Here is a 26580-nt window from a genome sequence, read left to right on the forward strand (position 1 = left end):
GTTTTAGAGGCAGAGGCCTAATGTGCACATGACCAAGGTTTATACTTCTGTCCAAAGTGGCCGTCCATATACTTCTAGGTTTCCTCCTCATCTGGTATCAAGTTTAAAAGTATCTCCCAAAGCATCCATGTAAGTAACCTCACATCTTTTTCTTCCTGTGTGGCTCTTCCTAGCTCCTGTCCCAGCCTAGCCAGACAGTCTGCTCAATTTTGCCATATCCCTGTCCTGTCCCTTGCTCATCTTGCCCCACTCAGCCAAATTATGTCCTGTCTTATCAAATCTGATCTCCTTTCCTATCCCTATCATCAAAACCTACCCTATCTTGACTCTCAGAGCAGAGAGCCAGCCATGTTAATTCCCCCAGGCAGTATTCAAACTGTATGACTGGACTGCCATTGCATATGGTGAACTGAGGGCACTCTGAAGTCCTCTCCTACACCAAATCCATAGAAGTGACAGATGGCTTTATATTTCATTGATGTACACATACCTGCTTGAAAACAAATGGAATTTTCAAAGCCACTGTGTAAGCAGGGGCCACTGTCACTTCAAGGTATGGGCTCAAGGCACCTCCATGAGGCCAGTGCCACTGTGGAGACACTCCATTGAGAGGAGCCATCAAAACCTAGGGATTCTCTGAGGTGATGGCCTCATTAAATGTCAGCCTCTCAAAACATCTTACTCTTGTATTTCCTTTCCCACCCTTGTAATAGTTTAATTCCTATCTACTCCACTCCCCTGGCTGCTGGACTAGAAGGTCCTCAAGTCCAGAGAACTCTGTTTCATCCTGTGCAGGTTTGACAGATCCTGCTAGGAGGACCTCAGAAAACAGGGACCCACCCAGTGAAGGACTTTGCTTACTACTCCTGCAGCTCTAATCTGCATCCGGGCCCTAACACATAGGTTCTTGAGAAAACAGATCGATCCCTTCTGGCTTTAGGAACTCTTAAATCAGTCCTGGATTTTCAGAAATGATGTCAGCAAGACGGTGGAATAAAAGATACCGTTCATCCCTTTGCACACACAATGTAACAATTAGATAGCAATCCACAAATGAAAATAGTCTGGGGAGGGCTCAAGGATACAATTAAGAATTACAGCAGCACAATGGAGGGAAAAAAAAAACCCAGCAAATAACCCCACAGAAAGGATCACTGGAATATAGTTTTGGCTGAGACATCTGGAGATGGTTGGGAACAAAGAAGAGTGGAGGCATCAGTCGCAGCCACGCAGCAGGCGTCGTTGCTGTCCCCAGTGGCTTGCTCTACGGAGGACGCCAGCAGCTTTTGCTGCTGAGGATCTCAGTGGCCCTCCTGACAGCTGTGGACTCCCTGCAGCTTTCACAGCAGAGGACCCCATAATGTTTGTAGGCTTGGACGCAAGTGGCCTGCTCTGCAGATGACACCAGTAGCTTTTGCCCCTGGGGTAACAGCCGTCACTGCTGTGAATTCCAGGGGAAGATAATACAATTATAATGATTTTTAATAGATACACAACATGAAAAGATGTAAAGTGTGACATCGAAACCATACGAAGGGGGAGTGGGCTGTAAAGGAATAGAGCTATTGTATGAGATGGAAGTTAAGTTATCAGGTTAAATAAAACTGTTATAGCTATAAGATGTTTTACGTAAGTCTTTCGGCAACCACAAGGCAAAAACCTATAGCAGTTACACAAAAGAGAAAGAGAAAGGAATCAAAGCATAGAACTATGGGAAGTCACCAAACTATGAAAGAAGGCAGCAGGACAGGAAGAAAGGAACAACTGAACTATAAAATAGTCAAAGAGCAATTAGCAAGATGCCACTAGTAAGTCCTTACCCAATCAATAATTACTTTAAATGTAAAATGAATTAAATTCTCCAATCAAAGGCAGAAAGTAATGGAATGAATAACAACTGTAAATACATGCACCCAACATAAAAGTACTTAAATATATTAAGCAGATATTAACAGATCTGAAGGCAGAAGTAGACGGCAACGCAGCAGTAGGAGGGGACTTCGTTTCCCATTTTCAAAAACAGATAGGTCATCCAGACAGAAGATCAGTAAGGAAACACTGGTCTTGAATTACACCTTAGACTAAATGGACCTAATAGACATATACAGAGCATTCCATTCAGCAGCATCAGAACATACATTCTTCTAAAGCACACAGAACCTTCTCCAGGGTAGATCACGTGTTAGGTCACAAAACAAGTCTTATAAATATATCAAGTATTTTTCTGACCACAATGGTACGAAACCAGAACTCAACAGGAAAAAGGCTGGAAAATTCACAAATACCCGGAAATTAAATAACACACTCCTGAATAATCAATGGGTCAAAGAAAAATCCAAGAGGGAAATGAAAAATATCTCGAGACAAATGAAAATGGAAACACAACATATGGAAACTTACGGGGTACAGCAAAAGCAGTCCTAGGAGATCATTAAGAAAGATCTCACACACACACAAAAACCTAGCTTTACATCTCAAGGAACTAGAAGAAGAACAAATTAAGCCAAAGGTTAGCAAAAGAAAGGGAACAACAAAGAGCAGAAATAGAAAAGATGAATAAAACTAAGCTGGTTTTTTGAGAAGACAAGCAAAATTGACAAACCTTTGGCTAGGCTAGCTATGAAAAAAGGGAACACTCAAATAAATAAAATCAAGTATGAAAGAGGCAACAGTGGAATTGATAGTGCAGAAATACAAAGATTGTAAGAGACTGCTGTGAACAATAATATGCCAACAAATTGGATGACCTAGAAGAAATGGATAAATTCATAGAAACATACAACCTACCAGCACTGGACCATGAAGAAATAGAAAATCGGAATAAATCTACAACTAGTAAAGAGACTGAATCAGTAATCAAAAGACAAAGGAAAGCTCAAGACAAGATGACTTTACTGGTGAGTTCTACCCAACATTAAAAGGAGAATTAATACCAACCCTTCTCAAACTCTTCCAAAAAACTAAAGAGGAGGGGACACTTCCAAAGTCATTTTATGAGAACCACCATTATTCCTGACACTAAAGCCATATAAGGACACTACAAGAAAAGAAAACTATAGTCCAATATTCCTGATGATAGCGTAGATGTAAAAATCCTCAACGAAAAACAAGCAAACTGAACTAAACAGCACATTAAAAGGAACGTATATCATCATCAGGTGGAATTTATCCCTGAGTTGAAGGGATGGTTCAACATACACAAATCAATAGATGTGACAAATTAATCAAGAAATGAAGGATACAAATCATATGATCATTTCAATAGTTGTAGGCAAAGCACTTGACAAAATTCAACACCTTTTCATGATAAAAACTCTCAACAAATTAAGGGTAGAAGGAATGTACCTCAACATAACAAAGGCCATATATAACTGACAGCTAACATACTCAATGATGAAAAGCTGAAAGCTTTTCCTCTCACATCAAGAGCAAGCCAAGAGTGCCCACTGTCACCACTTATATCAACATAGTACTAGAAGTCAGCCAGAGCAGATAGGTGAGAAAAAGAAATAAGCAGCATCCAAATCAGAAGTGAAGTAAAATTGTCTCTGTTTGCAGATGGCAGGATCTTATGTATAGAAAACCCTAAAGATTCCACGAAAACACTCTTGGAATAAATTAACTCAGCAAACTTGCAGGATGTGAAACCAACATACCAGAGTTACTTGCATTTTTATAACAATGAACTATCTGGAAGAGAAATTAAGGAAACAGTCCCAGTTACAGCAGCATCAAACACAGCGAAACACTTAGGAGTAAATTTAAGCAAGGAGATGAAAGACCTGTACAATGAAAACGGTAAGATACCGGTGAAAGAAATTAAAGACAAAAACAGATGGAAAGATATCCCTTGTTCTTGGATTCAATGAATTAATATTGTCATAATGTCCATCCACACTACCCAGTGACCTATAGATCAAAATTCCAATGGTATTTTTCACAAAAATAGAAAACATAATCCTGACAGTCAGATCAAACAACAAAAGACCCAAAATTACAAAGCAATCTTGAGAAAGAAGAACAAAACTGGAGGCATCACATTTCCTGACTTCAAACTACATTATAAGGCTACAGTAAGCAAAGTAGTACGGTACTGGAATAAAAACAGACACAGAGACCAACGGAACTAAATCAAGCGCCCAAAAATAAATCCACACATCTAGGTCAACTAATCTTTGACAAGGGTGCCAAGAACACACAACAGGAAAAGAATAATCTCTTTCATAAAGGGTGTTGGAAAAACTGGATATTCTCATACAAAAGAATGGAACTGGATCCCTATCTTACATCTCACAAAAATCAACTCGAAATAGATTAAAGACTTGAAACCAAAACTTTAAAACTAGAAGAAAGCATACCGGAAAAGCTCCTTGCCTTGGGTCTTGGCAATGATTTTTTTTTTTTTTTTGGATAAAACACCAAAAGCACAAGCAACAAAAGCAAAAATAAACAAGTGACTGTATCAAATTGGAAAGTCTCTGCACAGCAAACAATCAAGAAAGTGAAACGCAAACTGTGGAAAGGGAGAAAATGTTTGCAAACCATCTATCTAATAAGGGGTTAATACCTAAATATATAAGGAAACTCATACAACTTAAAATAACAAAACACAAACAATCCAATTTAAAATGAGCAAAGGACCTGAATAGACACTTCTCCAAAGAAGATATACAGACAGCCAACAGGTAAAGGAAAAGGTGTTGATCAACACTAATCATCAGGAAAATGCAAATATAAACCATAATGAGACAGCCCCCCGCACCTGTTGGAATAACTATTATCAAAAAGACAAGAGATAACAAATTTGGGGGAGAATGTGGATAAAGAAACCTGGTACACTGTTGTTTGGGAATGTAAATTGGTACAGCCGTTATGGAAAACAGCGTGGAAGTTCCTCCAGAAATAAATAAAACTACTGTATGATCCAGCAAGTCCACTCATGGGTATTTATCTGAAGAAATGAAATTAATATCTCAAAGAGATATCTACACACCAATCTATGTTCATTACAGTATTATTCTTAATAGCCAAAATATAGAAAAGCACAAGTATCTGCTAATGGGATGAATAAATTTTAAAAATGTGGTGTGTATATACACAACGGAGTATTACTCAGCCATAAGAAAAGAAGGAAATTCTGTCGTTTGCAACGCAGTGGATGGATCTGGAGGGCATCATGCTGTGTTAAAAAAAAAGGGGGGGGGGAACGCTTATATGTATTTATCACTGGAATCTTTTTTTAAGTCAAAATCACAGAATCAGAGAGTAAAATGGTGGTTGCTAGTGGCTGGCGGGTGCGGGGGCCGTGTGGAAATGAGACGCGTTGGTCAAAGCCTGTGAACCTGCAGTTCTAAGGTGAGTACGTTTAAGGATCCAATGTACAGGACGGTGATCAAGCTAATAATGCTGCATTGTAAATCTGAAATTTGCTGAGAGTACATCTTAAGCATTTTCACCAAAAACAAGTGATGTATAACGGATGTGATAATGACCTTGATTGCAGTAGTCACTTCACAATGTATATATACATCAAATCATCAAATCATCATGCTGTACACTCTGAATAACACGCAAGTCTGTCAATTCTACCTCAGAAAAGCTGGGGAAAATTAAAAGATGTTCAGAGAAGTTAGGAAGGAACGGAAGAATCTCTCTCACACCCTACGCCTAGCTCATCCTCTCTCGAACGATTAACCCAGTCCTCCCAGGCCCCTGCGCCTCAGCGGCCTCGCGATCTGCGCATCCTTCCATCGCTCCGCAGGCGCTGGGAGCGGCCTAGTGCCAGGCGGTGGTCCGGGGACCAGCCAGGCAGCGGCCGTGTCCTGGAGGAGCCGTCAAGGATGGCAGCCGGCAGGCCCAGCCCCACCTGCAGTTTCCCCTGTAGGCCCGCGTCAGTCCTGAGGACGGCACCCCGTGCGCAGGGCAGTCACTGGGGGTGGGGCGGGTGTCGTGAGGCACAGAACCATTTCAGATGTTTCGGTCCCTGTCTCCCACGAGTGAACCTCTCGCTAGAATTCTCGACTGCCCACCTGGGAATTTCTGGCCTCCAACCCCAGAACCTGGAACTCGCCCCTCCGTTCGAAGGTGGAGTCACCATAAGACGATCCAGCGCAGGGCTGAGGTCCGCACCCGGCAAGGTAAGAGCGGCGACCCCTGAGCTGCGCAGCGCCAGCGCAGCGCAGGCCTCGCCTTATATAGGCGCCGCGTGTCGCCACGCCCTCCAAGGCGGAGCCCAGTGCGTCGTCCTCCCCCTGCGTGGTCTTGACTTCTCCGGACACCGAGACCGACTGAGTCACCATAAGGTGCCCCCGGAAGTTATTATGGTCATTTCCCCAGTGTCTCCATCCCGTGGGGCAGAACTTACGTGAAGTAGTCCAACTCTCCTCAACACCATCCTGTGAGGTGGATTTTATATATGTGATCATTCGATGCGGAAACAAGAGAGGTGAAGTAATTCATTGGAGGTCACAAAGCGGGTCAGCCGCAGATTCCGGATCTGAACGCAAATGGCTTTGCCCTCGTAGCCGGACTCGACCCGAGGCCAATCAGCACACGAGGCCTCGACCCGAGATCCAATCAGCCATTCGGTTCGGCATCTTTCATTTCTTTGCTGTAAATTTAGTACAAATTACTTCCAGGGCAAACTTCTAGATTCCATCAGGTTACCTAGGAAAGGATTTTTTGATACCCATCTCCCTTCCCCTGCCCCATTCAATCCCAGAGACTGCTTCACACTAGCAGGGTAACTAACATACGCCTGGGGTCACATGGGTTACCTCTTACCCCCTTCCTACAAAGCTCTAGGTCTCCACTGGGCCCCCACCGCCTATGGCCCCTGCATCAGCAGCAAGCTTGGGCCCTCAGCGACTCCTGGAAAGTCCTGCCCGACGGCCCCCGCCCCCTCCATCAGCCTCAGGTCTCTAAAAGCCTTACTGCAGGCCACCCTAGCACCTTCTCCTGGGGCCCTGGGCGGGCGGAGAGGGGAGGCGAGAGGGCCCGCAGGAGCTGCGGAAGGCCCGTGTGTGTTGGCATCGCAGGCCGCCTTGGCCTCAACCCACCCAGAGGCGGCTGCTACTGGGGAATAAGGTTGCAATCCAGATTGTTTTCTCACTTTCACCCCGCGTCACCGCACAACCGCTGATCTGCTTTCTCTCACTGCCCCATATGACAAAGTATAGTGTTTTTATGTCCATTTAAATTCGTATAAATAGCATTATTCAGCATTTATCCTGGAATTTGCCTTTTTTCACTGAAGGTTGTGTCTGGAGGTCTAGTCCCGTGTTTAGGGAATTAGTGTAGTACTTTTAACTGCTGCTTTTTTTCCCTGTGCGAGTAGAGAAAGGAGGGGCCGTCCAAGGGGATGTAATAAACATTGCCACTGATTAGCACTGGCAAGGCTGAAGCCATTTCTCATTCTCATTCACCTTTGCTTTCACCGGTGTGACCCGACCAGTTTTTTTGTTTGTTTGTTTGTTTGTTTCCCATGGTTTTTTCCTCTGTCGCGATCCTGCCTTTCTCTATCATCAAAGTCTCTCCTGCACCCAGAGTATTTTTGCCTGTGCCCTGCCCAGACAGTCACTGAGTATCACCAAGGGTTTACTCTTTATCTTGCTTGGGCACCCGAAGGCAGTTCACCCTCAAAGGGGTTTAGAAAACAATTGCTCTGCTCCTATTTCTTCCAGAGTCGTTTCACAGTGCGGTAAAAACTGCCTTGTCTGTCAAGACAAAGAGAAAAACTTCAGGGCTGCCCTAAGACTGTTTCACCCAGCAGAGTAGCGATTCCTGCTCACGTCATGTACCCCTAACAGGGTACCTCACCTCTGTGATATTCTTCCCCAAAATATGTAACTCCAGTCTAATCATGAGGAAACTTCAGCAGAACCTTAACTGAGGAACAGTCTACAAAGTACCTGACCAGTATTCTTCAAACACGCCTCGACCATGAAAAACAAGGCAACACAGAGAAATGGTGACACGAGGGAAATACGGCAGTTAATGCAATGCGGTGTCCTGGATTGGATGCCAGAAAAGAAACAGGACCCAAATGGAGAAACTGTTGAAATTCAAATATAGGCTCCTCCCATCCTGGCAAGTGAATTACTCAGCTAACGAATTTACTTTTCTTCTTCCTTCACTCTCTTCCTGCAGACTTCCTTTTGTTCTTTTTCTCTTTTATCCTTTCGTCTCTATCATTTTGAAACCTACTTTTGAATGCAACACAAATCATGTTTTAAAATCCACATTAACCCACTCCCACCTCCGTAAGCAGTTCAAGCCCAAACGACACCTTCCCCCAAGCCCTGTGTCAGATCAGGATTTTCTGTGCTGAATGAAACTATGTGTAGCCACCATGGCTCTGCCTTAGTAAGCAATGAATTCATCTTCTTGGCTTCAGATCCCGAATGATGGTATAATCTTTTTTTAATTGAAGTATAATTGGTATGCAATATTCTACTGATTTCAGGTATACAACATACTGATTCGGCAATTATCTACATTTTTAAATGTTCACCCCATACAGTGCAGTTATCATCGGTCAACATGCAAAGAGATTACAATTTTATTAACTATATTCCCTATGCTGTACTTTCAATCCCCATGACTAACATATTATAATTGGAATTTTATGCCTCTTGATCCTTTTCACCTATTTGATGACCCCTTCCCCATCATGCAACCGCCAATCTCTTCTCTGTGTCTATTGGTCTATTTCTGTTTTGTTCATTTGTTTGTGTTTAATTCCACATAAAAGTGAAATCATATGGTATTTGTCCTTCTCTGACTTATTTCACTTAGCACAATGCCATCCAGGTCCATCCATGTTGTCACACACGGCAAGGTTTCCTTTTTTATGGCTAAGTAATATTCCGTTGCGTGTATGTACCACTTCTTTATCCACTAAGAAAAAGATTTTACTTTTCCCACAGCAGTGGGACCATATTAACCTTCTGCCTATTCTGGACTTTCCCTGAATCCCTCCACAAAACCTGGTCTCCTTGCCATCTGTCTTGCCCTCTTCCTGGTCATTCTTAACACTGCATGATCTTTTAATACACACTGGACTGTTACTGCTCTGTTTACAGTTTATAATTTCTAAACTCCTGAGTTCCATCAAGCCCCTGCCCACATCTCCAACCTCGTCCATGGCCCCTCCTCTCTTCACAATCTCTCCTGTCATTCTGAACTTCTCCACATCTTTGCAGGCACCACTCTACCCAGCACAACACACCAGCCAGCCCATCGCTTCCCCTGGCTACATCTAGCTTGTCTGTCACATTTCTGCTTTTGCCAGTTTCCTGCCCCAATACCCAACAGTGCCCCACCGTGTCCTGTATCCCACGCCTTCTATTTCCCTGGTGGGAGCACTTAACGCATACACGTTGTTTCCCCCTCTGTGTCTGTCACTGGACTATGAGCTCCTTGGGCAGGCCTGGCCTCTTATTTATTATCGGGCCCTCATCAAATCACCTACATTTCTAGTCTTCTCCTTGAATATTGGGCTGTTTTGTTTTCACCTCATGCCTACCTTCTGTAGGTAGGCGCTGAGGTAGAGTTCGGGATGCAAGCAGTTGATTAGGAGTCCAAATCTGTGAAAGGAGAGGGGGAAAGCATTACAGCACGGCTGGTTGTCTGGCTCAAGAGGCCTAGATTTTGGCCCGTCTCAGCTTTTGGCATTTCTTACTCACTAAACTTAATCATTTCTATCTTTTGACTTAAAGTGAAAGACATTTGACTCTTCCTTTCACCTGGACACTTTGAGGCTTTTGTAGGGTTAGTAATGGCCTAATTTCAATATTTTTGTTTCTTGGAACAGGGAGGCCTGTGGAGAGGGAGAGAGATGGGAGAACAGCCTGTTGGAGGAGAAGTCAGGACACACACATTCATGCATGAGGTTCACTGCCTCACATGGGTGTGGTTCTTCGTGCCCCAGAACAGCTGCAATAGTAACATCGGAGATTACTGACTGCAGATTACCTTAACAAAAATAATAGTAAAAAGTTTGAAGTAAGGCAAGGTGTACCAAAATGTGACGCAGAGACACAAATGCTGCTGGAAAAAAGGTGCCAGTAGACTTTCTCATGGCAGGTTGTCACAGGCCTTCCATTTTTTTTTCCATGTTGTGATATTTAATTCATTTATAGTCTTAACTATGGGATCTTATTGAACATGGTATGTATTTTTTTTGAGATACAATTTTTTAAATTTTATCATTAATCTACAATTACATGAGGAACATTATGTTTACTAGACTCCCCCCTTCACCAAGTCCCCCCCACATGCCCCATTAGTCACTGTCCATCAGCATAGCAAGATGCTATAGAATCACTACTTGTCTTCTCTGTGTTGCACAGCCCTCCCCGTGGCCCCCCCCCCACATTACAGATGCTAATCGTAAGGCCCCCTTTCTTTTTCTCCGCCCTTATCCCTCCCTTCCCACCCATCCTCCCCAGTCCCTTTCCCTTTGGTAACTGTTAGTCCATTCTTGCGTTCTGTGATTCTGCTGCTGTTTTGTTCCTTCCGTTTTTCTTTGTTCTTATACTCCACAGATGAGTGAAATCATTTAGTACTTGTCTTTCTCTGCCTGGCTTATTTCACTGAGCTTAATACCCTCTAGCTCCACCCATGTTGTTGCAAATGATAACATTTGTTTTCTGCTTATGGCTGAATAATACTCCATTGTGTATTATGTGCCACCTCTTCTTTATCCATTCATGTACTGATGGACACCTAGATTGTTTCCATATCTTGGCTATTGTGAATAATGTGGCAATAAACATAGGGGTGCATCTGTCTTTTTCAAATTGGGCTGCTGCATTCTTAGGGTAAATTCCTAGAAGTGGAATTCCTGGGTCAAATGGTATTTCTATTTTGAGCTTTTTGAGGAACCTCCATACTGCTTTCCACAATGGTTGAACTAATTTACATTCCCACCATCAGTGTAGGAGGGTTCCCCTTTCTCCACAACCTCGCCAACATTTGTTGTTTTTCTTTTGGATGGTAGCGATCCTTACTGGTGTGAGGTGATAGCTCATTGTGGTTTTAATTTGCATTTCTCTGATGACTAGCGATGTGGAGCATTCAAGAACCATTTCTAAGTGCACTTAATTCTCTCTCTCTTCACTTGACTTATATCAGTTTTCTCCACTGCTATCTGAAGCAGAGAGCGAGTACACTGCCCGAGGCCACACAGCCAGGAAGCAGCAGAGGCAGGATTCAAAATCTACTGGTCACACAAATGTCTTACCCAGCCCCTATCCTGACCTGTGCTGAACTAGGTGATACTGGGAAAGGCTTAGCTAAGGCCCGCTTTAGGGCAATCACCGGGTAAAGGAGAGACTGGTTTCTTCCAATCACCGGCTCACCTCCTTTATCTGCCTAACTCCTTCTGATCTCGGTGTGCTGAAGGAATTTCTTGCCTTTGTCATTATCTTTCAATGAATATATTCAGTGTATTCAAACTTGGGTGTTTTTCTGAGCAGCTTTCAGTGTCTTTTCAAATGAACCATGAAAATAATTAATATTTGAAACCAAGTCTATTATCTTTCTCCTTGCTATTTTTCCTTCTCTTTCAGGGTCAATCTGTGATTCTTCTGTTAACTTACCTCGATTTGCTGTTAATGTGGAGATTTAGTGAAGCAATTTAACTGTTTGAGTAAAGGAAAAATTTGGAATGATTGATAAGGAAAAGAATTGATTTATTTTTTCTAATTATAGGCTGTAACCTTCAAGAAGCTGATGTGATTTTCTTTTTTGATGGCTCTGAGTTTGTTACTATGACAACTTTCTTGTCAGACTTAATTGATAATTTTGACATTCAGTCTCAAAAAATTAAAATTGGGACGGCCCCATTTGGGGGCCACTACCAAGAAATTATTCAGTTGGAAAATACACTGATTACAACCCAATAGAAGACTTCAATTCAAACTGTCATCAAAAGCAATGAATTTCCACGAATCGACCTTGACCTGAAACAAGTGAGCTGTCATGTTTGAATCATCTGCTGGAGGGAGAATGAACTCTGGAGTCCCTCAAACTTTGGTTGTTATCACATCCACGGATCCCTCCTATAATGTGACAGATGCAGCAGAAATCCTGAAAAAACATGGAATTTGTGTCCTGGTTTTGGGCATAGGAGATATTCATAAGGAACAGCTTCTGCCAATAACAGTCAATCCTGAAAAAATAATCACTTTCAAGACTTCAATAAATTGAAGAATGTGGATATGAAAAACAGAATGGTCTGTGAAATCTACCAGAGCTGTGGGAAAACCAGTAAGTGTTTTCTTGTTCTTTATTTTTATTTAATTGCAACTTTCCCATTTCCCCATTTCCCAAGGTGCCTTATGGACTAGCTCTAACTGAACATATTTTTAGAATAGTGTGCAGTGAGAATAGACTTTTTCTCTGTTTCCAGGAAGTCTGGGATCAGTCAGCTTCCCTCAGAGACAAGAAAAAGGGTACAGAGGCTGAGGGGGGCCCTGGGGTGTGCCCCATGGTCAGCCCTGCCCCCTTACTGCTGTCCAGTGTTTATGTGTCCCTTAGCACGGGAGCTCAGGCTCCCATTTCCTCCCCTTCCTATTCCGGAAGTGCCAGAGAATGCTTTGCATCCAGTAGACATAGGTAAAGTAAATGTGTGCTGACTGGAGGTTTTACTATTTGAACTCTGCTATCTTGTAAGAGATATAGGGTGTGTGCATATGTTTTCTTCTTTTAATAATGGCATTCATTTCTTAATAATCATAGCATAGTAATGATTTGAATTGTCCTTAGGGACTGCTTAATTTCCAGAGGTCATGAACACGTGGCTGCAGAGTCCAGCTGGGTGATTAATGAGTCAGGTGAGGTTGGGGGGAAGGAAGGGAAGGGGAGAAGTGACCCATCCTATGTGGATATTGCTGCTGAGCTCCAGCCAAGAGTAGCCATGTGGGACTCAGGTTCTGTGCATTCAGTCTGGGAGCTGGGAGGACAGCGTGGCTGGAAGGAGCGTGAATAATAGCATCTTGTGGGACTCACACAGAAATCCCTCAGAGTGCCTCTATTTCTAGTGTTGTTATGCTTGGAGCCACTTCTTTCCAGACCTTTTACGTCCCGCTTAGGGTGCTTCTCTGGAGGCAAACTATAGTGGTGGAAAAGCCCTGGGCCTGGAGGCAGAAAGCCAGGGTTCTGATACCACTTCAGCCGCAGCCTCCATGATTCACTGTCTTCTTGTGTGAAAAATGAGCAAGTGGAGAGAGGCAAGGGTAAGCAAATGGCAGCTTGCAGCTTAACTGTGTTCAATTGTTGGTGTTGACAACTGTTAAATCAATGACAGCTTTTACAAACGGCAGATTTTACATTACAAATGTAGGTTTCAGGTTTCTCTTTGAAAAATCTGGTGATCTAACAATGTTGGGTGCCCTTTCCCACCTGGCTTCTCTAGGCTGCAGCTGAACAGTGAACAGGTGGCCCTGCTCCCCAATCAGCCTCTTCCCTCTCTTCACTCTCCATGCATCTACTCCACCCACTGGGCCTTTCCAGCCATGTGAGTTCATGGCCTCTGCATTGAATCACCTCTCAGGGCAATTCAAATATTTAAATGTTATGATTATATGAAGCACTGAAGAATAAAATACACATGCACACACACACACACACACACACACACACACACAGCGAGCCAGCTGCTGAGCTCAAGACTGGACCACACTGGAGCTTCAGTTACTAGAACTTGAAAAATGTAAAGGGGACAGAGGAAGCACCTGTATCATATGCTGATTGAACAGCCAGTATCTTCCTTCTTGGGCACTTTTGGCCTTCCATGAGCCCCCTCCATTTTCTTACCTGATCCGCCCCTCCTTGCTCCTGTCTGCTCATTAATCTGGCCTTGTTTCCCTTGGTTTCCTCATTGCTTTGTGGACATAGTGGTCAGGTTCGACCTTTCCACTCATGGGCTCAGGCAGCATTTGTTGACAGCCACCCTCAGCTGGAATCATACCTCCCAGGTATCTTAGAGGACCTCATCTCCATCAGGGGAGGGAACTGTGGGGCAGGCGCAGAGGTGCAGGTGAGCATGGCCTTTAAGGTGAGCAATGACCAAGAATTCCCTGCCAGGTTCGAAATCTACCAGAGAAGGATATTTGACCACCTGCTGCAAGTCACCTTCAATGGGCCGAGTCATCTGAATGCAGAGTTCTTGCAGTCTCTGTGGGACACGTTTGAGGATAAATCTGCATCCCGAGGACAGGAAACCTGGTCACATTTTCATCTTCTACCTCCCCGTTCTTGCATTTGTCTCTTCCTCCCCATCATTTCATTTTCACATCACCCCTTTCTCTGATTTCCTCTTTCCCTAGGTGCTGCTCATCTTTTCAGATGGTTTGGGGGTGAAAGCATCCCAATGCTAGAAAATCAATCGGACAGGCTCAGGGAAGCAGGTACTGAGTTGAAAATTTAAATTAGGAGGCATGGAATGGGATGCACAGATGTACCTGTTCCCATGCTCTGGATCTGAGGTCTGTTGGGCTGCTCGTCGCAGATGCAGTTGGCGCTCTGGCCAACGCCACATACCCACCTCCAAGGCTGCAGATGCAATGACCATGTGCTTGCATCTGACCTTCTACAGACCTGTGCACTTGATTGACCTGAACTGTTACCTGGTGCTGGGGCTGGGGTGGGGTTATACCATGCCCCACCTGAGGGTGCTGGGGGGCAGTCAGTGAGGTAGGGGTATGAAAGCTCAGGACCCTCACCTCACATGGGTCGACTCTGATGCCATTTACACTCTAGCGTCCTCCATGAATCATGCCAAGCGAAGACCTCACTGAGACATGTCCTTGCTTACAGCGGCCCTGCCCTTCCCTCCTCCCCACTCTGTCACGCAGCTGCACGCACCCAGGTCCTCTCAGGTCCGCTTTCAGTGAACCTAACCTGGGACACTTCCTGCTGTTTCTGGTTGACCATGTGAATGATGGCAGCATGGATTCTGAAAAGCCTTTCTCACTCTACCACCCCGCCCGTGTCATAGTTTCAGGCCAAGCTGGAAGCTAAACGCAGGAGTTGAGAGTGCTGTGCAGTGGAGAGGCCCACTACTGGTCCAATGGGTGCCTTGTCTGAGAGCTCCCAGGTGCAGGCCCTCACTGGCTCCACGGGCAGCCTCCCCGGAGGCCACAGAACCTCCTGCCTTATTGCTGGCTGTGACACCTTCCCTTCTCGGTGTTCTTCTCCTATCAGATGCCCTCAGGCCCTGCAGCCCTCTCTAGCGTTACCTCCCTGGCACTAGGCACCTCCCCATCCCTGCCTCTTCCTGCAGGTCCTCAGACACACTCTCCTTCTGCCTAGAGCCCGCCCCACTCCCAGCTCCTCCCACATCTTCTCTCCACACCCCCGGCTGTGCTTCTTTCCTTGGACGAACTTCTCTTCATCCCTTTAGGATCAGCTTAGACATCGCGGTTTGCAGGAACCTTTCACGATCTTCCAGACTGAGCTAGAGCTTACCCTTTGGGCCTTCATCGCACCCTAACTTGGCCTTTGAGAGCACTTACTGCTTCTCTTAGCAACTGTCTGGTTCTTGCCCACCTCTCCTGAGAGGCCAGACCTCTGCAGGGAAAGAGTGTGTCTGTCCTGTGACTCTCATGTCCTCTAGTACAACCAGAGTCATCCTGGGCTTTCTGCAGGCTCCCAGGGCCTGGGCTCCCAGGGGGTTGGCAATGGAGAGGACTTAAAAGCTATCATTAATTTACATTCAGAAAAATTCAGAAAAACTCTGAGGATGAAGAATGCTCTTTCTTAAAAAAAATTTAAACACAGCATTCTGCTAGTGTTGTTCTGTAAGATACCTAAATAGCTGCTCACTGTTTCTTGGAGATTTCATGCCAAGTCAGGGACCAGAGCCCCGTGCACGTGCTGAAAGTGCGGGCCAGCCTGTCCTCAGGTTCTTCATGTGTCAAGAGCACTGCTGCTTCTTTTCTTTTTCCCCTTTCTGATTCTTTGAATAACATTCATTGAGTAGAAATATGATGGGCTTTTCTTCTTTTTCATGTACAATCCCTTTGGTTTTATATCTGTAATTTTCACTTCCTAGGGCTTGATGCTCTGCTGGTGGTCTCCCTGAACACAACTGCTCAAGAGGATTTTTCCAGTTTTGAACTCAAAAAAGGATTTGATTACAGGACTCACTTGACCATTGGAATGAGAGAACTGGGCAGAATGCTAGCACAGTATCTGGTTAGTTGTTAAACAAAAAACCCAGTTATTCAAAATGTCATGAGAACAAAGTTGGAATCATGATGAGCTCTTCCACAGACTGCCTAGTTTGTCTCCCACTAGACTAGGTGTGTGGTGTTTAGTGCGCGGAGTGTGGAAGACCAGGACATTGTGCTTTTCTGTGTGTCCTGTCCTCCTTTGTCATCTCAGCAAATGAACGCATAGAGAAGCAAAAAACTAACCAACCCCTAATCAAATAGAAAAGCCCCAATCGTTTAAGCCACAGAAACCCAGAAAACAGGCAGCCATCCTAGGAGCCAACAGTTTTCTGCAAACTTGGCCCATGGTTGCTTGTGTGGGGGGCACCTTTCTGCAGACAGAGGGCATTGCCACGGCAAGGTCCTGTGGCTAACGCGGGTGCCAGCTTGGTGGCCTTCCTCAGTATTAAGTCAAAAAGCACCTCTTACTCTGCAGCCCATCGCCCACAGAGAGAGGACAGATGTGTGGGTGGTGGGTTAGGATCAGTGTGAATATAATCCTTGTATATCAAAGTTCCTGTGATTGCAGCTCACTCAGGTTTGCTTCTTCCAGGGAAACATTGCAGAGAGGACTTGCTGCTGTACCTTCTGCAAGTGTTCAGAGATTCCAGGACCTCACAGGACCCGAGGACCACTAGCCTTGAAGGTTGTGAAGTGATTTTACTGGGTGGGCCTTGATTTGGCAGGGGTGGGATAGACTGAGTGGGTGAGTTTGCAGCTTCTGCTGGATGCAGATGGCATTGCCTTGGCAGGTCCAGGGGACTTCGGTGGGGTGGGAGCCAGGTCCGGACACGGTGCAGAGCAGCTCCTTTGTGTCAGCCTCCTTGGGGATGCTGTTCCCTGCTTTTGTAGTTTATACTTTTGTACCAACTGCAGACAGTTTCAAAGGTGACAGAGGTGTTAGAAGTAGTGGCGAGAGTTGTGCTCCATCAGCAATGGGGTGAAATTGAACTGCTAAGAGAACACAGCCCTGCAGATGAATAGCCCTTAAACAAGACCTTGGATAAAGTGTGACAGTACCTTCACTCGGTGGTGATGAAAATGAATGAACCACAGCTGCATACAACAGGCATAAACTTCACAAGGACAGGAATGGCCTCCAAAAGCAAAAACACAGGACAATACATATGATTCCACTTACAAAAAGTTTGAAGGCAGGCAAAACTAACTTATTGTGTTCAGGGATGTATAATTATGTAGTTAAGTATGAAAAAAAGTCAAGACAGTATTATAAAGATTGGGATTGGAGTGGAGGCGAGGTGCGGGCTGTGTTTGGGAAGGTGCAGGACCTGGGTACCTGTGATGTCCTGTTTCTTGGGCTGGGTGGTGGCTTCCTGTATGTTCATCTTACATATAATTGGTCTATGCCTTTGTATTTTATGTAATTGAATGCGCTTTTCCAATATGTTTTAGATATCAAAATTAAAAGTAGTCCACTCTTTTTGTTGTTAAGAGATCAAATGCAGTATCTGGTCATGAGTTCTGTGCTGCCCACCCTTGTGGAAGGATACATGATTTACCTCGGCTGCTTTACTGGGTTGTGATACTTTGATCAGCACGGCTTTCCCTCTCATTACTTTGCCCAAGTCGACATTGGAGTTCTATTTCCAGAGCACAGCCCCTGGGCATCCTGGGCAGGAAGCCAGGACCTGCACTAGGGGGTGAAGGAACACACCTCAGGCTGAATCTGGGCCACAGGCCGTGAGGCCGCGCAAACACATTGCAGCAGGAGGCGAGCTAATCACAATTTGAATATATGTACCTCATTTTTGGGAGACATGCTCATTCTTCCTTGAGCTCTCAAAAAAGCAGAGGAAATTACAGTGTCTTTGGTAATGTTACTGAACTGCCTGCCGCAAGGGCTGTTGGGGCCACAGCTGTGCTCCACACACAGATCCTCAGGACTGGCCCCGACTCCCTGAGCTACAGGCTGGGTCCCAGGGTGGGCGGCTCTGCAGCGGCTTCCAAGCCGAGTGCGGACAGATGCAGGCTCCAGGGCTGTCAGACTCTCCCCACACTCACAGCCACCCCCACGAAATGATACCGCATTCAAGGGGGGACTTGCCTCCAGAGCCTGATGATTTCACAAGTCTCACTTGCAGGGAGACAGCGAACATTTTTTTTTCTCTCTTTCTTCTCAGGGTTTTCTGGGTCTGAAAGGCAGCAGAGGATACAGGGGAGACGATGGAGACCCTGTAAGTTTTTGTGGCCCTCAGCCCACAAACAGTGATTTTCTTTTTCATGGATTTCTTTGAAATTTCTCTTTCAACTTTATTTTCCAATAGAAGGGGTAGGTGGGATTTTGTTCATATGGCGTTTTGGTAGTTTTGGGGGAAAATGTGTTACTTATCTTTTCCCTCTTCCTTGTCTGCATCCTGAGTGTAACCTCCTTTGGGGCAGGAGGGCACAGGCTTGTGTCCGTGGTGCTGGCACGTGTTCATCAGTGGCAGGGTGCTGGGCAGGCTCCTGTCTACCCCCATGCAGGGCAAGGCAGCTTTGTCTGCGAGGGCTTTTCTCTGCACCTGAAGCCCAGTGCCTAGTGCGTGGAAAGGGAGGTGGGCAAAGCACCACAGGCGTAGCTTCATGGTGCCACACTCTGGAGAAGTGTTCAGTCTCAGTCTTTGACCCTAGAATCCAAACTCTCACTTGGTTCATCAATCAAATTATGAGACTAGATAGATGTGGAGGAACTGAAACCACTTGTGTGCTCCATTTGATGTGACACAGTTTCAGGAAGCATCCAGCCTGCATCTCTCTCCCCTTCAAACCAAGCCAGCTCTTAATCCGAGCAGCAGGTTGTGATTTCAAGTACATGCTCTGGAGTCAGCCAGCCAAGCGCTGCCATAGACACGAAGCCTTAACAAGATAGTCAACTTCTTGACCCTAAATCTCCTGATCCATTAACACTTAGAAATCCTTACACAGGAAACCACTGGAGGAAGTGCTGTATGTCAGCACGCACTTGCAGAGGGCTCTTGGGGCCCACAGCCCACATGGAGGGCTCTAAGTGTGGAGACTGGTATCATGCTGCTGCCTTGTGGGGAGCCCACGGCCAACTGAGGATCCAGTCATTGGGAAGCCACCGCATTTCAGTACCACTCAGCAACCTGGGGCTGTGAGCCTGGCCCAATTTACTAGGAATAATCCTCACAATAAAGAAAACAAAGCAGAAAGATGGCGGCATGAGAGGTGAGACAGAGGCTTCCTCCTAAAACTGCATACGATTTGAAAATATAATTAATACAACTAATCCTGAGAGAGCAACAGGAAAGAGGATGGCGCCAGACTGCATACACCTGGAGAAAAGAGCAGACCTCACAGAACAGGGTAACGTACTAAAGCTGTGGCCTGGTGGGACCCAAGCCCTTCCCCCACCTCAGGTCACTTGCAGGAGGAAGAGAAACTGAGCAGGGACAGAGTGGAGGCCTGGGACTGCTGAATACCTAACTCCAGAGATCTGCTCTGGGAGCACAAACCTATATTTCATGGTGCTTTCATGATACTCGTGTGATTATGGGGTTGGAAAGCTAATACAGGCAGAATTCCCGGACAGACTGAGATTCCAGCCACTGTGGAAAGCAGGATCCATATCCGGCTGCTCTGGGACAAAAGCTTATACCTGTGTGCTCGGCCCACTGGTTCAGGCAGTGGAGACAGGCATAGCAGCCGGGAAGCAGGAAACAGCTCTTTCTTCCCTGCAGGCACCAATACCACTCCCCTGTGACCCCCGACATTGCTTCAGGGGCTGAGCAGCTCCAGAGAGTGGAGCTTCTGGGCACTAGAAGGTGCCATATACAAATATGAAACGCCAAAGGCAACTGGTCCAGAGTAAAATTAATATAACTCCAGAGAAAGATTTACATAAGATGGACCTTATGACTCTTCCTGAAAGGGAGTTCAAAATAAAAATCATCAGCATGCTAATGGAGGTATGGAAAGATATCCAAGAACTCAGGAATGAATTCCGGTCGGAGATCCAATCATTGAAGAGCACAATGGGCGGTACTAAAAGCAGGTTGGATACGGTGGAGGAGATGATAAATGAAATAGAAAGTAGAGAAGAGGAATACAAAGAAGCTGAGGCACAGAGAGAAAAAAGGATCTCTAAAAATGAAAGAGTATTGAGAGAACTGTGTGACCAATCCAAACGGAACAATATTCACATTATCAGGATACCAGAAGAAGAAGAAGAGAGAGAAAGGGATAGAAAGTGTCTTTGAGGAGGTAATTGCTGAAAACTTCCCCAATCTGGGGAAGGAGATAGTCTCTCAGGCCATGGAGACCCACAGATCTCCCAACACAAGAGACCCAAGGAAGACAACACCAAGACATATAGTAATTAAAGTGGCAAAGATCAAGGATAAGGACAGACTATTAAAAGCAGCCAGAGAGAGAAATAAAAATCACATACAAAGGAAAGCCCATCAGGCTATGATCACACTTCTCAGCAAAAACCTTACAGGCCATAAGGGAGTGGCATGATGTATTTAATGCCATGAAGCAGAAGGGGCTGGAACCAAGATTACTTTATCCAGCAAGGTTATCATTTAAATTTGAAGGAAGGATTCAACAATTTCCAGATAAGCAAAAGCTGAGAGAATTCACCTCCCACAAACCATCTCCACAGTGTATTTTGGAGGGACTGCTATAGATGGAAGTGTTCCTAAGGCTTAATAGCTGCCACCAGAGGTAATAAAGCCACAATAAAGAAAGTAGAACAGCTAATTACTAAGCAAATGCAAAATTAAATTAACTATTCCCAAAGTCAATCAAGGGATAGTACAGAATATGATACCTAATATATAAAGAATGGAGGAGGAAGAAAAAGGAGGAGAAAAAGAAAAGAACCTTTTGATTGTGTTTGCAATAGCATATTAAGTGAGTTAAGTTAGACTCTTAGATAGTGAGGAAGTTACCCTTGAACCTTTGGTAACCATGAATCTAAAACCTGCAATGGCAGTAAGTATATACCTATCGATAATCACCCTAAATGTAAATGGACTGAATGCACCAATCAAAAGACATAGAGTCACTGAATGGATTAAAAAACAAGACCCATCTATATGCTGCCTATAAGAGACTCACTTTAAACCCAAAGACATACACAGACTAAAAGTGAAGGGATGGAAAAAGATATTTCATGCAACTAACAGAGAGAAAAAAGCAGGAGTTGCAGTACTTGTATCAGACAAAATAGACTTCAAAACAAAGAAAGTCACAAGAGACAAAGAAGGACATTATATAATGATAAAGGGGGCAGTCCAACAAGAGGATATAACTATTATAAATATCTATGCTCCCAACACAGGATCACCAGCATATGTGAAACAAATACTAACAGAATTAAAAGGGGACACAGAATGCAATGCATTCGTTCTAGGAGACTTCAGCACTCCACTCACTCTGAAGGACAGATCAACCAGACAGAAGATAAGTAAGGACACAGAGGCACTGAACGACACACTAGAACAGATGGACCTAACACATCTACCGACCCCCTAGGGAAGCCCGAGACATGGGTGAAGCGATGAGGTCTGTGGCCCGGAATGTCTTCAGGCAGACGCATGCAGGAGCCAGCGTGAGGAGAGTCGCCATGTTTTCCAGCAATGGGCAAACGACTCGCAGGACGTCACTCATCACAGCCGCCGTGGAGCTGAGCACCCTGGGCATCAGCCTAGCAGTCTTTGCTTTTAATGAGAGGTTTTTCTTGATGAGTCTTTTGGGGTAAGAAGTTCCCTTGACAACTTCCTTATTTCCAAGATAGTGGTCCTTACAGGGTGGGATAGGTGGGCGTGGGGAGGACTTGTGGCCTCCAGGCCCCCTTTGCAGCTGCCAGGGCCCGTGAAACCCCATGTCCAGCAGCAGCGGTCACCAGTGGTGAACGCACCATGATCACTCGGCTCCTGCTGGTGGCTGAGCCTGTCCCTGGAGTCCGCACAGACCCCCACGCGTCCGCACAGCCTTCCCAGGTGAGTACAATCGCCATGTCCATTTAAAAAGGAGACACTGAGGCCCTGAGAGCTGAGGGACTTCTCCAGGTTTGTAAAGCTACTACAGCGCTGAATCAAGATCCACACTCAGGTCTGTGTGCTGCAAAGGGTCGTAACTGTGGTGCTTCCCCTTCCAGCCTCTGCAGATCCGGCGCTTCTCACACATGTCGCCTGCTTGCTATATCATTGAACAGCAGGTTCAGTGGATCTTCAGTGGGGGACCTTGAACCCCTAATGTTGGGTACAAAATTTGATGTGGTGACTGTTTTCCAGGAGAGGTTCTATCCCGTTTGGATGCACAGATTTGCGTGGGATCTGCGCTGCCCTCGCCCTCCCCACAGAAAGGCAGAACCTCTCCATTTACCCCCCTGCCACGTTTAGATATATTCCGGTTATCCATGCAGTACATGTTCCTAGAGCCAGGTGAAGCCATCATGGGGTCCAAGAGGTTACAAAGGCCTGTTTTTACACAGACACACATATCTCCACTGTGAAAAGGAGAAGAAGCCCACAGTGACATGAAGAGAATTAATGTGCTCATAACACACCCAGGAAAGTTTTGAAAAATGGAAGCCACAGGGAAAGTCACAATAGGTCCTGACAAAAAGGGCTGGAGCAAGTCATAAAGGTTTCCTTTAAAAATAATGACCTCCCAATATATGTAAATAGTAAATAAATGACTTGTTAGGTGTATGTTCCCCTACTAGAATGTAAGGCATGGATTTTACTTGTTTTGTCCACCACTATCCCTACCACCTAGAACAGTACCCATAACATAGTAAGCATTCACCAAGCATTTGCTGAATGAATGAATGAATAAATGAGGAGCACATGCTTTACTCCTATGGATGAAATCCCTTGATTTGCCAAGGCAGCATTTAGTCTGTACATGGGAGACCAACAAGGTCAAATACACAAAAATACCCAAAGCACCCACTTTCATGAAAAGTGGCGAGTAGGAATGTAGTAAACATTTTCTAATCATCATAAAGCTGCAATGATAATAAGTTTTTTCAAATTCTCACTCGGCATTACAGAAAAACAGAAGCTTTTCTAACCCTCTAATTTCTCATGGGAGAAGGAGAGAAAGCACGAGCATGTTTGTGGTGGGCAGGTATCTTCCTCGCCACCTGGGAATGATGGCCGCCTTGCCCTGAAAAAAAGTATCTGCCTTGCACTGGTGCCTCAGAGACTAAATGCCCAATAAGTAGTTAGTGACTCACTGCGTGAATGAATGAATGCTATATATTGTTCATTTCAGTGAATATTAAAGCAAAAAAGGAATCAATAAACATACAAAATCAAGCAGAGTATTACCAGGAATTTTGCATAGTCTTAGTGTCTTCTGCCTTTTGAAATAGACTTTTAATTAGGATTTGTGATTGGGGAAGTCTGCTTGACATCTGAAATATGCTCTTCGTAGGAAGTGTGATTGGGGTGGAAATAACTGGGTTCACAACTTAAAGAGGCCACAGAGAACTTGTGAATGTAAAATTTCTGCAGGATCCAACTTCAGAACCTGATGTATGGTCTATAATTAGCTGTTACATAATCAGAAGCATGTAAAAATTCAGTGTAGAACTGCAGGCCTGGAAATAGTGAGATTTCATTACTTGCCCCAGTGGATGACTCTGGTGGTTATCTTGTGGCAGTTTTCTCATTATAAAATAGTTTTTAAAAATATTTTTGTCATCTAACATAAAATAGTTTTCTCATTATAAAATATACCTGTTCCATATACTTCTTTTGGTTATGTTTACTGCAGAAGGGGGAGTGTGTGTTTGTATGTGTGTGAGTGTGTATATGTGTGTGAATGTGTATGTGTCTGTGTATGTGTGTGTGCATGTCTGTGTGAGAAGATGTACTGAATAGAGCAAAGGGCTATAATACAAGGTGATGGGGACTGGTTAGGTGTGTTGGAAACCAACCCTTAGAGTGGGTGTGTGCACAATGGCTTCCTGATAATGACTAAAGAAAATGGGCAAATAAGTATGTACTTTTTTTTCAATGTAGTTTGACAACAGTGGAACACTTTGGGTGATCCCAGTTTCTCCAAATGGTGAATATGAACCATTAGAAAGACTTCAGCTCTGTACACTTTGCTATGGTAAGAACAAAGAGAAAAGTTTATTAGGCTGAAACACTTAAATGCCTTCTGGGTGAGTTATTAAATCTGGCTTTATCAGATATTTCTATTTTTTGATTGTAGATTCTATTTTAAGTTTCCCAACTTAAATATATGGTCTTCCAATACTGTATACCAGGGTTTCAATCTCTGTAACATTTGGAGTTTTCATAGAGTATGAGATGTGGTTTAGAAGATTATCCTAGTTGCTGTGGCTTTTATTGGGGACAATTTGGTAGCTTGTATTAAAATAGTGAAAGTATTTTCCAAATGAGTTTGGACAGGACATGCAGACTTCAGATATAAATGCTGCAATATACATATAGTCTGCTTTCAGCAAAGACCCTCCCAACTTATTTGCTAATGGCCATAGAAACATTGCAACATTGCAAATCCTTTATTAATTTTAAATAACGTGAGATTGAAGAGGTGTTGATCAGATTATTAACTCTTGGTAATCAGTCACCGAATCACTTAAAGATCTCAAACAACAGTGTGTTGCTGTGCAGACACTGAGCCAATGATGTGTCTCTCTGTGTGTTTTCAGATAAATGTTTCCCAAATGCTCACATCAAAGAGATCTTTTTACCTGAAAATTCATACATGGATGTAGCCTTCCTCTTCGAAAATTCTCAGAATATAGGAAGTGATGCGTTTAAGGCTATGAAAACCTTGGTTAGCTCAATGCTTGACAACTTCCACATTGCTTCAGAGCCATTAATCTCAGACCATGGTGACAGGATTGTCTTACAGAGCTATTCTCCTCGGGATAGAAAGAAGGGTGCAGCAAAAGCAGAGTTTGAGTTTACAACTTACGACAGCCAAGTCCTAATGAAGAGCCACATCCAGACTTCCCTCCAGCAGCTAGAAGAAGTCACCACTGGCTGTGCCCTACTGTGGACCACAGAGAATCTCTTCTCCCAAACACCCAACCTGAGGAAACACAAAGTCATCTTTGTGGTCTCAGCTGGAGAAAATCATGAGAGAAAGGAATTCTTTTTTTTTTTTTTAGGTTTAAGAACTTTTCATGTGTTTATTGGCTTCCTTCTGATAATTTTAATTTTTTTAATTATTTTATTATCATTAATCTACAATTACATGAAGGACATTATGTTTACTAGGCTCTCCCCTACCCCAAGTCCCCCCACAAACCCCATTACAGTCACTGTCCATCAGCATAGTAAGATGTTGTAGAATCACCACTTGTCTTCTCTGTGTTGCACAGCCCTCCCCATTCCTCTCCCCCCCATTATGCATGCTAATCATAATACCCCCTTTCTTCTTCCCTGCCCTTCTCCCTCCCTACCCTCCCATTCTCCCCAGTCTCTTTCCCTTTGGTAACTGTTAGTCCATTCTTGGGTTCTGTGATTCTACTGCTGTTTTGTTCCTTCAGTTTTTCCTTCGTTCTTATACTCCACAGATGAGTGAAATCATTTGGTATTTGTCTGAGAGAAAGGAATTCTTAAAGAAGACGGCTCTGAAGGCCAAGTGACAAGGCTACGTCATATTTGTGATTTCTCTGGGTTCTGAACATAAGGATGACATGGAGGCATTAGCCAGCCACCCACTTGATCACCACCTGATACAGCTTGGGAGAATTCATAAACCAGATCTGGATTATATTGTAAAATTCTTAAAGCCATTTGTGTACTCAGACGTAAGTCATTATTTTGTTTTCCCTCTTTGTTTTAATGAAGTAGTGTTTGTTAATAGAATTGATAACTCAACATATCTTTGTATCTACAGCTAACCCAAATATGAATTAGATGGGGAGATGAGGACAGGGATAGGACATCTCCTGGTTATGCCCTTTTTATACATTGGTCATAATGAGTTGAGACCTTTCTCATGATAGACTGTCTCTTAGCCCAAATCTGAGCTAGAAAGCACAGAGTGACTGAAGGCTTCCTGAGCTACACTCGCTCAGCTTACCTTTAGCAGCTCTTAGGTGGTCTCCAGGATGCACATTTAAACAAAAGTTTTTCCTGCTATGTCTGGTTTGTTTCCAACGTTAGCACATCCCAGAGGCCTATGTGAGGGTATAAAGATGGCGGCATCGCCCTGCACTGCTCCTAAGAGTCTGAGCGCCCAAGTCACGCAGGAATCTTGTTGAAACGCAGGTTCTGATTCAGTATGTCTAGGGCAGAGCCTGAGATTCTGCATTTCTAACGTGGTCCCCAGTGATGTCCATGCTTCTGGCCCAGAATAACACTATGTGAAGCAAGGCTCTGGACCTGTGCCTGCA

The 26580-nt window shown here is 44.4% G+C and overlaps 1 protein-coding gene across 1 annotated transcript in view; it reads left to right on the forward strand.

The window, feature by feature from the left end:
• Positions 1–1186: 1186 nt before the first annotated feature.
• Positions 1187–26580, forward strand: part of LOC118931297 (collagen alpha-5(VI) chain-like) — a 53018-nt gene continuing 27624 nt past the window's right edge. The window contains 17 exon segments of the mRNA XM_057495419.1: positions 1187–1362; positions 4476–4501; positions 11716–11981; positions 11983–12193; positions 12196–12273; positions 13885–13944; positions 13947–14222; positions 14332–14358; positions 14361–14414; positions 16061–16203; positions 16774–16866; positions 18362–18415; positions 21703–21919; positions 21922–21944; positions 24224–24317; positions 24883–25315; positions 25782–25996. Of these exon segments, the coding sequence (XP_057351402.1) occupies positions 1187–1362; positions 4476–4501; positions 11716–11981; positions 11983–12193; positions 12196–12273; positions 13885–13944; positions 13947–14222; positions 14332–14358; positions 14361–14414; positions 16061–16203; positions 16774–16866; positions 18362–18415; positions 21703–21919; positions 21922–21944; positions 24224–24317; positions 24883–25315; positions 25782–25996 (2446 nt within the window).

Source organism: Manis pentadactyla, chromosome X (assembly GCF_030020395.1).
Source record: "Manis pentadactyla isolate mManPen7 chromosome X, mManPen7.hap1, whole genome shotgun sequence".
Lineage (NCBI taxonomy): Eukaryota > Metazoa > Chordata > Mammalia > Pholidota > Manidae > Manis > Manis pentadactyla.